Here is a 15,447-nt window from a genome sequence, read left to right as displayed (position 1 = left end):
CATACTTCTTTAGACAAATTGCTTAATACGGATGAGGTTATTAAAATGACGATAAAATTGATACTACATATTTTATATTGATAGAATCATCAAAAAATTTATTATTTGCCATATTGTTATATAAAAGATTAAACATCTTTCTATGATAATTTCTCTTTTCTTGCTCGCAGATTTATATTTTTGATACAAAATTGCAATGTTGTATGTGTATGTTTCAAAAACTTTATTATTAATTTTATTATTATCAAAGAAATTTATGATATATGCACACACATTATTATTTTATAATATAATCTAGTTCTTTCATACTTTTTTCTATACATAAATATAAATATTGAACAGGAAAATGCAAACATATAGATACATATTAATATGATTAACATAATATTATAATATTATGGCGGAAAACAAATAATATAATTCTGCGTTGACATCAATTCGACTAGATACTAAATCATTACGTCACGTTCTCTCTCTCTCTCTCTCTCTCTCTCTCACTCACCCACTCTCTCCCTCTCTTTCTCTCTCTCTCTCTTTCTCTCTCTTTTTCTGGATAAAGTTTTCTGTAACATATTGATATTATTTCCGAAGTATTAAAGTTACCATATGGCATGAGTTTGAGGATATTGCCGATTAAACGACTCAATATAAACGCGATGCGTTTCCACATGTAATAAGCTTTTAATTTATATTAAAAATTGCTTCTTTTAAATATAGTGGACAACGTATTGATTTAAACTTATGGAACAAAAGCAAAATTAAAATTTTTGGGAGACTTTAATAAACTATAATATATTTTAGAAAAAAGCGTATAATATACTAATTAATTTATAAAAATATATGCACACATAAACCAATTCAATAGCAATATAATCGAATTATAATATTCTAGAATGTAGAGAAATGTCAATTTTTAAAAAGTGCATTATCAATATCGTAAAACATATTGAGATCTGTCCATGTTAACAATGACCACCGTAAGCCAATAAATGTTTTGTTTATGTTAACAGTACTTACTTGCTACTCGACTCTTTTTTCTGTAATTATTTCAGAAAATATAAGAAAAACACATATCAATAACATGCAAAATCTTGAAAGATTAATCTAAAATTAATTATAAATTTTCTAAATTATAGACAAATACAACTTTGTCTATTAGAAATATATTTCGCATCGATAAATTCTATCGCTAACAGTTAATATCTACAAGTCTAAATAAGTTGAGGCCATTCAATTATTACTCAAGAAAGATTTTGGCGTTATGTTCGCGTCGAGTTTTCACCGTTTCAGAAACAACACTCGGTTGTCGAACGGTTCGCCAAACATTTACGCGTGGTATATTTACGACTTGCAATATTACGACGGATAATTAGCACGTGTTAACGTCAGCCGTATTTTCAAAAAAAGAAGCATTTATTGACAGTTTCGAACGTTTCACGTAACAATGTCTAAACAAATAGCGTTCTGTCCATTTGTCCCTTCCCATGCTACGACCTCAACTCATTGACGAACGAAACCCACCGGGCTCGGCCGTTTATTTGTGCTATTATATACAGAAAAAGATCCATGCACTGTTATCACACGCAACTAAATATTGCAAATATAAAATTTCTAGCTGCTAACAAATTTAACAGCTTGGAAAAGGAGTCTGCTCTTGCGTGAGTCTAACCTGAGTTGAACGTCCGGTGAATGGCGTTCGGTGTGGTGGTGGCAGGGACAGGGGCACTTTCTGGAATGGGAGGACAGAAAAGATATCGAGTTAATCGATTTCGTCGAGATCTATTGTTTCGGGGCTGGGAATTGAACTAACGTCGAAAGCACTAGCGATATATATGGACCGCGTATATCTGCGAAGTTTCGAACAGAAAAAAACGTTGTCAACGAAATCATTTATTGCATTCTGTTTTCTTTTTTTTATTATGCATTTTTCTGCACGTGAGTCGATATTATAGAGCTTTGGCGATTTCTAATTTAATGTTTTGAAGATTTTTATCTTAATATAATGGAATTTAATTCATAATTTTAATAAATAATTATAATTTTAATTAATCCTGTTTAAGATCTTTTAGAGTTTTAATAGTAATTATGTTAATAAAATTAGATTGATTGACGAGCCAGTATCTGTTTACACTCACAAATATCGTATATATAGATATGTATTTACGTATTGAATGACGAAATCGATACGGTGCGCTGGTAATCAAAGTGACTGCGATGTTCTGCGAGTACTCGATTAGAGAAGAAGATGCAACAAAACTAATCGATACTTTAGGATATTTTTCACGTAACAGACATGCAAGCGAAAGCATTGATCACTTTGGTCATGCTGGTGCGTAATCGAATATCCAGCAGTGTCTTTCCTGATCAATCAGGTGATGGACACTTACGAAAGCGTTCAGGTATTCCTTCATCTATCGTAAATTACGCAAAATATTTACAGCGGCATAAAATCATTACGGAATCTAATTTAACCCTTTCATAGTTTTTTGCTTGATTTAACTGGAACAAATATTGTAAAATTTCACGTGGGAATTAAAATATTTTAGTATACTGCAATAATCAATTAGTTTCAAATATGTATTCGAAATTATAAAGTATATATCATATAATGTAATATAATATATATGCACGTCTTTTTTTGTATAACTAAAACATTAAAATACATATTAAAACCTACATTTAGAATATATTAACACACATTTTTAATATAATTAATTATTTTCTTTTTTATAAAAAGAGAGAGAGAAAGTGTATATGTGTATCATTTTTTCTGTCATAAAACTTATTTGGAAATTCGTATATATTCGCACTTCTTTCTTTAATTAAACGATCCATGAAAGGGTTATCCAATAGATTTCTAGAAACTTTACGACCTTGATTTTACCTTCAACTTTTAACATGAAGGCTAAGTTCATTTTGGGCTCGGTGTTAACCTGGCATTCGTAAACCCCGGCGTCTCGCGGTTGGACGTAATTGATCTTCAGCGTCCATTCGTCGGATGCTTCAGGGTGCTTAACGGAAAATCTTGCGTCTCCTGTGTAAGCATGGATCGATGACGTCAGAATATGCAAATCCCTCTTACGTATCCAGGAGACCTGCAACCAAAGTGAATGCCCGATTAGACTCTATCCGTCCGAAATCCGGCCATCGATTTGCCAATCCGAATAATTGATACGATTATCTAAATGTTGCATATCTGTTTTCCTAAAGGAATATTATTCGTATCACAGAACTACAAAATATATACGATTGCAATAAATTATATTTATACATTAAAACCGGTAAAGAGCTTCGAAGTATTCAAGAAAAGTTGCCCAGAATATTATTAACTCTTATTTATAAGTCCGATAAAAAGTAAATTCAAAAAATGCATAAATGAATGTTAATCCTTCGTCAACTAATTATTAATTAAATAAGTAATTAATTAATTTAAGTCATATATTGATTTATTTATCAATGACGTATGGTTTCGGCAACGAAGAGTTAAGCTCTGCTGACCTAAATAGTAATTTACGTTATTGAGCCAATTTCTATCCCAACTGAAATATTTGTTGAAAGATAAAATAGAGAAAAAAATAAACGCGTTAATATACAATATTATTTATTTGCATTCCTATAAAAGTTATGCGATCTAAAGTTTTGTTGCCTCAAGCTTTCGCTGCCATTCAATTTTAAATCGAAATATTGTGCTCTACTAGATATTTCTAGAACATATGTTTTCACAGATCAAAATACAGCAATTGTACAAGAGCAATCGGATCCGATCGACCTTAATTCATCAAATAATAGCAATCAACCGATAGCGTAATTAATCGACTCCGGGTTAATCTGTATCCAACTATCCATTTATTTGATCAATTATGTCAGTCGTCATTAACCCCGAATACTGCCGCCTCATTTGCTTTAAAAAGCAATGTTCGCTTTCGGTCGTTTCAACTGTCATTCTCTATTGTTGGCGGAAATATTTCGAATTCAACAATAACTTCCGTGGCCGCGTAAGCGTGTAATGCGTCGACGATCAGTTCGGCCGGCCATTGTTACAATGCTTCCTGCCCAAACACGCGTAATGTGTAACGTTTTGTCCACGTTAAAGTTAAATATTGTCACTTCGTGTTGCATATAAATAATACGTTTTATCGATGTCGTCATCAATTGTTGATCGAATAAGCACGTTGTTGCGATGATAAATGAATTATCGCTTTGACATACATCAAAATTTGTAATCCAAAAACGTCGCACCTTGGCACATATATATTATATTTGTTTGGCATTACAAACAAGATATCGCATTATCGTAGTATAAACCTTCCTCTGTTAAATGCGATATGCAATAACGATTTTAATATTAATAACATGGCTATGTCAAAAGATACGTGCATGCAAATCTTCTGTGCATTTTATATATCCTGGTAAAAACTCTACATTATTTTATTGGAATTATTCTAATATTACAATGAAGGTCTCTAATAAAAATGTGTAAATAAGATTTAATCATAATTCAATAACTATTTTTCATGTTATAAGATATTTTGATTTTTAGATTTGCGATAAAAGTAGTATAATATATAACATTCAATTTTTTTTTAAATTTCGCGATTTAACAATATCTTATTTATTTTTGTATTTAGAGACTATTTTTTTATCATTAAAATTGATAAAAATTGGGTTCCTTTCAAAATTGAGTCACATGTACCATTTTGTACATTAAGTTTGGCCAGAAGCCATAAACTTATCTTGCATCAAAAGTCTGATTTTTTCTAAACTTTTCACCTATCTATTTGTCTCAATTTTTCTTATTCTCAATGTCTTCTTGCGCGATTTGTCTTTCTTTGATATTTTCTTTTTCTCGTATCAAATAGAATAGGATGATTACATAGATTGCAGGACTGTTTCAATTTTCATTTTCTTCAATCGCAAATTGCACAATGTTTCTCTTAAAGAGGTGCTCTATATAAATTCGATATAGAACAAGAAACTCACCTACTCGAGGGAAATCTCTCTAGGTGATCGCGGCAAAGCGTTCTCTCGAATTGCTCGAGTTTCTCGAATGCCTCGAGCCGATACGACATCAGTATCATTTAATCGATGACAATGGCGCACGTATAACGACCAGATTGGAAAAACGCATTATATCTCCCCCGCGCCCACCAGGGTAGCGTACGAGATGGCCGTTAAAGGTTGTCTCCGAGCCACCCCAACAATTATAGAAGTACGTGCCTCCGATGGGCACACCTACAAGGCATCGTCGGCGTCCCTTCCGACTCGCTATCGGACCTGGTACTTCTAACCCTAGCAACGGGGGGATCGTTAAACGTATGTTCTTCCCGGGAAGAGGACGCTCTCGCCCCTTTCATTAATTATTCGCCACCACATCCTTCTGGTAACCACCTCGGATCTAAAATGACATGATCCCTCCGTATGGAAGGGAGATGCTGGGTAGACGAAGTTCTGGATATTAAGCGGCTGATAACGATTGATGTTCTAATCCGGAACGTTATACGTTAATCGAACTTAAACCGTTTTTTTTTTCTATTGTCATTGAAACGCTCTTAAAATTTTTCACTTGCTTTTTAATATAAAATAGAAATTCCTCCTTTTTATCGTTTATGCATCTCTCTTCTTCATCCGTGGTTATCGTTTCGCGCCTTTTATATCTATACTGCACCTCCGCTGGAGAAAATTAAATATCCTTTAGCTTTTACGTTTTGCCCCCTGGGTCAGAAACCTTCATAATTTAGCCACGACAATTTTATAGTTCCGAACTCTTAACTAACCACTGAGATTACGAGAACAGGAATGTTACGTGCTCGACGCGTTATCATGTCATTTTATTACAGCGATAGTAAGATAAATAAATGGGTTATATTTGATGCATTGCTCGCGTTGCTTGCGATTGTAGTGTTGCTTGTAATGATGTCTAAGTGTGCAAAATACTTATTCCTCTTAACGACAATTTTTGGATAAATCTAATTTAAGAATAATAATATTAATTAATAATTCTTAATAAATCTAATTCTTTTTAAATGGTTTTGGAGATATTAGTATGTATATATTTTATTAATTTTATGTGTAAATTGATCAAAACTTAGTTATATTATTCTATAAATACAACCTTGAAGCAAGCATCTTGTTTCTTTAAGCGTTTTCTCATTAAAATTAAACTAAGATTGGATCAAAATCTTCGCGCGACACATCTCTAGAAACAATCAACGCAATATATAGGGGGATAACTAAATTTGTTCCATAATTTACAAGTACAAGAAATACGCTCTTTCTGCTAGCAACGAGAAATTACAAGGCAACAAAGGATAATACTCGCAATGTGGCGCCAGAAATCAACGCGTCTCTGACGTACGAATAGTGAAAGGGATGAAACGAAAAGGCAGAATCCTTCTCTCGTGCTCTTCTCTTGGCTTTTTGCTCGTCTCATCTTGCATCCTGCAGAAATATCCGATGAGAGAGAAAGAGAGAGAGTGTGTGTATATGTGTGTGCAGCAGGTTTACGACGAACCGGATGGTACATAAAACATTTCTAAGCACAATTTGCCAGGCGGTAACCGGCGTAAGCGAGCTTTCAATGCCTTTGGCCTTTTGCCGCCTGTACGAAGATTTGCCATTTTCTGCTTAGGTCAACCCGAAAGCAGCTTGGAAACGCGCCTCTTTGTGCGGTTATATGACGGTGCGCACCGTTCAGCTATCTCCATTTTCTTTTAATTCGTGACCGGCGAACGGATAGAATAAATTGTAAACGCATACAAGTAGTAAGGGCGCATGGAATCAGGTGAAAGTCACATTGCGATTTAACGCAAGCGTGGAGAGTAAAAATAATTGTTGTTTGCTGAAAACGAGACATTCAAGATATGGAAAGTGATTGCAATTTATAAATAACGTTTATTATGCAAAATAGTTACAAATGAACTCTCGTATTTGTGACTTTTTTCCTTTTTATTTTATCTCCTTTAATGTAAATGCTGACGTTTTCACGCTGTAAAAATTCTATCAATGCAAGCGCAAGTTTTCTTAGCCATTCACTGTAATCTGATGATATAAAAGGTTTTCTGCGTAGATATATGCCGCGCGACAATTTCAATGTGAGTGTGTCGTACGAACAGCAGATAAATTCTATTTACGTCTCGAGTCTCGATATACAAGTAGTCGCACTTTTGCACAAGTCAGTCGACATGTTGTGCCACAGCTCGGGTTCTCGTTCTTTTTCTAGTTTTTTCGAGTTTTCGTGGGATCTCGGGACGCAGTCAGGCATGTCGATCAATTTAGCCAAGACAGCTTGTATCCGGTCGGTTTTGTCTCAAGCGTAAACTAACAGACAATATCGACTGACGCGAGTGAAATAAAAGAGGGAAAAATAAAAATTTAGAAAAAGCTGCTTGAGAGCTCTGACACGATCCATTTACTCGTCAATTTTTAATAGCAGTGCTGACACTTTCGTTGTATCAAAAGGTTTTGTACATGTCAATTGATATAACATCGAGAAAATTATGCAGAGATAAATCTCACAATTTACTTAAGCTTAAATGACATATATATAAATAAATATCAAATATATAATCTTTTAAATATATATATCGTAGCATTTAATTTTTTATAGTATAAAAAATTATATATCATCTTATCACAACACAACACGTTATATCTAAATATACACAATAAAGGTATACACAAAAATACATCAATATAAAAGAGACAGAGAAAAAAAAATATTATTGTGTTTTAATTTATTTAAAAATTTATATAAAAGATTAACAAATACAAAATATTACATTATAATATAGATTATAGGTCATCGTTTCTAATATCGTATCTCTTTGTTCCTCAAATAAAAATTGCAAACGTGTATCAATCGCATGTAAATGTATCGAGAGGCGCTAGAACACATTAGCGAAATCCATCCGACCAAAACTGCAAAGCCGCATTGATCACCATTATGACGCACTCGCAAAATTGTCAGACAGTCCGCACCGCGCGAATCATTTCACACGCGTAGCAACATCGGCGAGAGAGAAGCACGTAGCACGATTATTTTATCGCGTGATAGTCGGTACGGTGAGCGATAGAAATTGGAGGTACCAATTAGCAAGAGGTATCAATTTAATGGCCGCTCGGCATCGTTCGTCATCGCTGTTACTGCGGTGAAATGCGTTCGACATGGGTTGATTATCGTCGCCGTCGTTATCGTCGTCATTACTTGAATACCCTATCGGCCGCTTCAACCCCCGCATACTCCTCCCTCATTTCCCTCGATCCGTTCTCTTTCTCTTGCATATCCATCCGATTTTGCCACGACAGCTGTCTTTCTCTCTCTCTCTCTCTTTCTATTTCTCTCTCATTCTCGTTCATCGACGAGAAGAGCATGCAAATAATATTCGCTCATAATAATAAATTAACTGCATTTTATGTGCAAATAAATTGACGCATTATTATCACATCTTGTTTGCGTAATGTTTTGTAACTAATTTTATCAGTGATTTTAATGGTAAATTTTCAGTGAGAATCTGTATGTTTTTGCAGATTGATGAACAGACTGCATCATCGACGGCACGTTAATTTTAGAAAATGGGATTTGTAATTGACATTTTGTGAAGGCATGGTCGATGAGCTGATAGACAATTTCAGTCATGTTATTATTTTGACATGGGAGTCGAGATAAATTATACAGTATAAGTATTATGATGAAAGAGAAATACTGCACAAACTTTTATCACATAGAGAATGATTATTCATAAATGCTTGAAAATTTAATATCATGATATTAGTATTATGCTAAACGCGAAATTTCGTAAAGTAGGGATTTCGAATAAAAAAAGTGTCATTCAAGATGAAGCGAGACTAATGCCGGACAATTGGATGGATTTCTAGAGAACCGTCGGAAGACACTTAGGTGTGGCATGAATCCAAATTGTCGCGAAATCTCAGTAAAAGGCAGAGAATGGTTGATGCCGAGACAAATGGCACTTCTCTTTTAACGAAGTAGCTCCAGGCGGAATGTTCGCTCGCTATCTATTGCACCGTTCGAATATCAACACAAAAAATAAAAAAAAAAAAAAAAAAACCGCAGAAGAGATGCAAATAAAAGGACGAGGGAAACTGAAACGAAGAAGTCTAGGTTAGATTAGATGTGAAAAAGGAATCGCGATGGCTATGAAAGAAGATGTACGAGGAGTTGAAAAAGGCAAAATGCGGTTTTGCGGTAAAACAAAGAAAAGAGCGAGAGAGGACAATTTACGAAGCTGTGTATAAGATAGCGAAGTTGTTGAGATGGGTTTGAGATAGAATTAGACGTAGTAAAACTTGAAGAACAGACAGGAGATAAGGACAAATTGAATTAGCGAAGAGAGCAAAGAGGTGACAGTTTCTGGAAAACAAAATTATGTTCAAATATATTTAAAAGTAGATTATAAGAGAAAAAAGATATTGACACGCAAGTGTGATTGGAGAAATAAAAAAATAATTATAAAAAGCAAATGAACAATTTTTCCGTAAGAGAATTCAAATTCCTATGACAAGGAGGAATTTAGAATTAATGATAATACAAATCAAAAAAAAATATCGACTCTTTTATATATAATTTATTGTATATGTATATAATAAATTAGAGAGGATTCTCTCTCTCTTACTCTTTGGTTACATTTGTAAAGTTGTATTTGATGTTTAACTAATCTTTAAAACCAGCATATAAAATCAATTATTATCCGTGAACATCTGAACATATTTCTAAATATACTTTATAAATATATTTAAAAAATAAAAACTCCGTGGGGAATTATGTTTACACAAAGAAAGAAGACAAAAGGTAGAACGAGAAAAAGATCGCGAAATATCTTGAAAAAAGCTGGGTTCAGATCTCGATAGTTGAGAAAGCAGAAAAAAAACCGAAAGAGCAGACGGAGATATCGGATAGTGAAAAGGGATGAAATAGGGTGCTACAGGCGAACAGTCGACTCGAAGAGACGTCAGCTAATTAGTATTGGAGCTCGGTACGCCTCTTTGCAGCGCAAGGTCTGCCCACCCACCGATGGCACGACGGATCCGAAGGTGTTGCTAGGGGTGTCTTGGGGGTAGTTCTCGTTAATGAGCCTCCGGTAACGACGCCTTTTTCCTTCGTGGCTATATATCCTGTCGAGAGGAGCGGCTCTTACCAACCGACCTGGCGCATTCTCTCAGCATTGCACTTCCACTATCCCTTTACTGCACTAAATCATCCCACGTACTTTATGGCGTTCGCCTTAACCGAGAATCGAACGAATATTTGTGCTGCCATGAGGTCGATGCGATGGATAAAACATCCTGAATAATGTAAAAATAGTGTGATAATTTTATGATAACAGCAAACGACGTAAAACAAATTGAATAAAATTAATTGGAATATTTTTTAAATATTATTAGAATGTATTGTTTAATGTCTGAAAATGAATAATAAATTATTTGAGATATGAATTCTGCTACATTTAATTTATGATATGCAATATATATATTAAATAAATAAATATCAATAGTACCCCAAAAAAATTTTATTTAAAATTTAATGTAATTATGTAATTAACTCTGGCAAGATTTTTTTAATCTCTGATTATACAATTTACTCTAATTATACAGTTGACTGTATTTTATATGTATAATTAATAAGATATGTTAAAGATTCTTATTATCATTTATCAACATGATTTTTGATTAAGTTTTTGGCCACACAGTTTTTGGTTACAGTTAACTGTTGCATCATTGTTATAACAATTGTGGCAAGGATGAGATTGCAGAATTTATCGAAAATTTGAGATTTTCAGTAAGCATGTCAACATACGATTTCTCGCTCTCGCGAAGCAATCAACGCGCGTAGCATGCGAGAAACTTTTCGCGGAGCTTCTAAAAAACATGCACTGCGTTATACGCGGAATACGCTCGCAGGCATCTGCAGCAAAACTTGCCCAACTATCGTCGACATCTTCATATTTGCGAGCAGAATTCTGCAAAATCGCATTCACGCACTTTCACGCACACGGCGTACGCTTCACAAATCTAACGAATAGTTGCGTGCACTCGGCATGCAGCCAATAAAAAATAAAGTATATGAAAATTGCGTCAAGATAGATATCATAGTAATTTGTTCTTTCTTTCGCTAATTATCGTAAAAATGATAATCAATATTATTTAAGAAGAACAGGAAACCATACAAGAGAGACAGAGAGAAATACGTATGATATCTAAGCCATGCAAAATTCGTGACTCACAGATAAGGTCAATTAATTATCTTATGTTAAAGTTAAAAAAATAGATTGATTTTGTTCATACTTCATTCTGATAGCCGATGGCATAGCTGACTTTCGGCGTTTCCACGCGAGCAAACATTTCGAAACACTGAAAACCGTTTAGTAATTTACCTAAAAGAAATCGAATTAACTGTCGTGAATTTAATATACGCTTTCCTCCCCGTCGTTATTCGAGTAACCTAATTTTTCAGTTTGATACTGCTGCGCTAGCGGCGGCAATGGCTCTTCGATAGATTGTGCGCCTATCCAGAGAGGGTTGTTCGCACACACAGAGATACGCGCGCACATGTTACTCTATAAATCGTGCATTCCCCACGAATTTTCCCCGAGATCGTCCTGACCATTACGACAAGCGTGCATTGCCGTATGAATGTACACGCACACATACACGCGTTCTTTCTGGATATATCGCTGCGCGGTGACATAGTAACGATGGCTGCGGAGAGACGGCAAAGTAAACACGTGATCGATATTGTTTGATTTATGTGCAGCAAGAACGCCGACGGTCATTGTACGATCACGGAGTGTTTTCAGAGCCTGCATCCATGAACGATAGTCGAGGTTGACGGAGGAGGAGAATTTGTGTCAATGTGAACGACACACCGATACGCGCGTCGAGAGAAAAAGGGGATGAGAGAAAGAAAGAGAGCGGATCGGAGTACTCGCTGCCTGTTCCGAATTTCTAATTTTCGATATTGACAATCGAACGAACCGGGCAATGTCGCGTATGCCTTTTTGCCTTCCTGCCTTTTGATGCTCATTCGCTTTCTCTCGTGATTCTCGATGATCGGCGATGTTTGTTGCTTGCGGTATAGCACGGGCCGATGACAGAAATATCCGTGCTATGTAATTCACGTGACTTGTTTACCTCGTAAAGCGCACCCACTATATCGTATTGACAAAGTGTCTACTTGACCGGTATTGTTCGTATACCGTGATCGCGTTTGTTCTGTAAGCGAGCCTGTTACTATTCTTTTCTGAAACTATGATGTGGTGTGCTATACAATTTATATCAATTTACGTTTCGCATTTTTCGTTCAGTATTGAGTATTTTACGACAGAGAGAAAAAAAAAGAGAGAAAGAGATCTTAAGGAAAGAAAGTTCAAATTTTTAGAAATTTTAAATTTCATAAATTTATCAGTTCAAATTCTCTAAATATACATCAAATTGATATGGTGTAAATAATGCATTATCAGTTATTTGCTTATGGTATATGCACAAATAAGATCTATACATTGAAATTAAATATTTAAACGCCGATATCATATTTCAAATAATGTGCAAAAAATATAGAACGTTTAAATATTGCATTCCCGAAAGTATAAACATTGCGAATCAATAAACTGTATGCATATATTTCTTCCACATTTAAACTTAACGATTTAATTTTTCGCATACAATCTCCCGTCTCTTGTAATATCCGGTTGACCGGAGTATAAATAAAGGAGTATCTCTGTAATACGGTTATTCAAAAGGCTCCCTGAGCGCTCTTCTCAAGCAAGGCAGTCGACCGCGATTTCACGTAAATTGCTCTTTCTTCCGCGCATTTCGCAACGGAAGTCGAGACCGGGCGATTTCTCATCCCGGGGATGAAGTGTAACGCGCGTTGGGCTTTCCGTCGCTCGAGCGCACCGGTAAATACGAATCGCTCTCCTTCGCTCGAAGAAACTCTTCTTCCGCCTTGTGCAGAACAAATTGATCGAAATTAATACATCATACGACAGAGATACGTATCGTATCCGTGACGTAATTGCGGAGCGAAACGCGCGCTCGTGTTCGGACGACGGGATGCAACCAGATTTCATCCGCGGTCCGATTACATTGAATTTCACGTCCACCTTGTACGTGACATCTACATTCTCCGATGATTTATGTTACATTACGTGATGCATTATTTATTGGCCCCTTAACCGGCGAAGACGCGACCTACCATGCGTGGAATTATTCGTCGCGTAGTAATAGGCTATGACATAAATTCTTTCTTCAGATTGATGTTTCTTTATGTGTACCTCTTTTTAATATGTCTTTTTAAAATGTGCTTACAACAGATAATAATATTTATAATAAATTTAGCAAACGATGATGCGCGCTGTTTAACTTGTTGAGAACTGAAACTGAAATTACTATTTTGAAAATTTCAAAATTATTACGGTTCTATAAACACGAATCTATATATATATATATATATCATAAATAAATTGCGAACTGACAAAAAATCCAAACCCTTGAATTATTTTAATGCGCATATAATCACATCATCATGATAAACGCTTCTGAGCGTAGCTTGAAAAATCTTTCGTGCTAAGAGGAATATATCGTGAGACTTGTCCAAGAGAAATCTTGGTGAAGCTTGCCAGATATAGGCCATCTTCCGCTCAGTCGAGAGGGTGGATTTATTATTCCATTCTCAATCTTGACATTATAAATTTATATCGCGCGCGCATCGTAGCTAAATCGAAATCCGAAGACGATACGTCCTCGCTCGACGGCATCGCTCTCTTTCCCATTAAAGGACTTCCCACTAAAAGATGATCGAAACGATAGTACAGTCGGAATGCACGGAATAGAAGGAATACAAAGACATCTGTAATAGAAGGAGAAATATCGTGGACTATTTCATGTATTTCGAATGCAATTTTGACTTTTCTCGTTGGCATAACGAGATTTTGATGAAAAATGAGAATTTAAAAAGAACAAGAAAATATAATGGAGCGTATATTTTTTATCTTTTGAAACAATTCTTTTGGCCCATAAATATTCAGGCAAAAATATGAGAATTTGAATGATATCAGTATTGTTAATTTAAAAAGAACAAGAAAATATAATGCAGCGTGTATTTTTTATCTTTTGAAACAATTCTTTTGGCCCATAAATATTCAGGCAAAAATATGAGGATTTGAATGATATCAGTATTGTTAATGCTTTTGTAACTTAAACAACAAATGAAAAAATTTTAATTAAAATTTTATATCAAAAACTTCTAACAATTAGTTATTCGGGTAAACAATTATGCATAAACATGGTTATATTCATGGATCTCTAGCCTTTTTATTTAAATTTTTTCATGAAAATCTGTATTTCTTGATAAATCGATCATGTGACTTTTTCATATTACTGGTATTTTCGGCGATACTCGATCAATCAGTTGTGTTACGGCACAAAAGTGAAAATACGGTAGAGAGAAAAGTTATGTATCTGACTGCAGGAGTGCATCCCAACGTTTGTCGAAATAAATATGTATCTGTACGGATTTATGGAGTAGTTAGTAACTTTGTACAACGATTCTCTATTTGATATAAATTTTTGGTATCTCTGCGGTTGTCTCGTATTGATGGTAGTCACGCCAGATTTTTTTTTTTGTATAAAAGCTATTTAATTTAACGAAGAATTATTGAATACACGTTATGCATGATATATGGTTTAGAATAGTTCAGAAAATGTCGTATATTTTTCAAATTGCGACGCAAACATTTACACATATTTTAATGTTAGTTCCTAAAAAACAAGAATTTTTATTTGAATATAACTCTAAATAAATAGCTTTATTAATATTTCTCGTATTATACGTGATGAATACGATATAATGCTTGCTTGATCTATAATTAGCCGACTTATACGCATAGAAATTATATGTACGCCAGCAAACTGTCTAAGCATATTTGCACATATCTATTAGTGAAACAGATAAATGTGTTAGATCAGAGCTTTCCGCGCCGCGTATCAAATATGAAATAACACTAGGATGTAAAATGAAACTAATCTCTCGCGTATGTGCAACGGAGATCCGTACACATTTGTTTAACGTAATTAATGAACGTATTGTCGGATTGTTCGGATAGAATAAACTAAAGAGCATGGCATGTGCGTTCAAAGAGATCAGATTATTTCATTATTTGTGAATTTTACACTGCGCCGAAATAAAGGCGCAGAGAGAAATATGCGAGGCGAATGAATAAAAATCGAATCGCTCTAGATATTTCAATTCTGATAAAAGCATATTGTTTTAGGATTTCACCTACCTTCTATCATATTTTTTACAGATATACATTATATATATATATATAAAATGTTATATAATAAGATAAATGAAACCATAATTTTGTATGTGATACTCTAGATAGTTAAAGAGATACTAGGAGGGGATGAGAAATGCTACAGCTTACCTTA

The 15,447-nt window shown here is 34.6% G+C and overlaps 1 protein-coding gene across 1 annotated transcript in view; it reads right to left on the bottom strand.

Annotated features, from left to right (window-relative positions):
• LOC115235730 (basement membrane-specific heparan sulfate proteoglycan core protein-like) overlaps window positions 1-15,447 on the bottom strand; it is a 127,253-nt gene that overhangs the window by 12,624 nt on the left and 99,182 nt on the right. The window contains exons 4-5 of the mRNA XM_029807677.1: window positions 2,885-3,095; window positions 1,670-1,729 (exon numbers count right to left, since the gene is read on the bottom strand). Of these exons, the coding sequence (XP_029663537.1) occupies window positions 1,670-1,729; window positions 2,885-3,095 (271 nt within the window). The remainder of the gene's footprint in view (window positions 1-1,669; window positions 1,730-2,884; window positions 3,096-15,447) is intronic.

The sequence above is a fragment of the Formica exsecta genome, unplaced genomic scaffold (genome assembly GCF_003651465.1).
Source record: "Formica exsecta isolate Colony F162 unplaced genomic scaffold, ASM365146v1 scaffold233, whole genome shotgun sequence".
Lineage (NCBI taxonomy): Eukaryota > Metazoa > Arthropoda > Insecta > Hymenoptera > Formicidae > Formica > Formica exsecta.
Note: the sequence above shows the minus strand (reverse complement) of the source record. Positions and strands in the feature narration are given on the sequence as shown.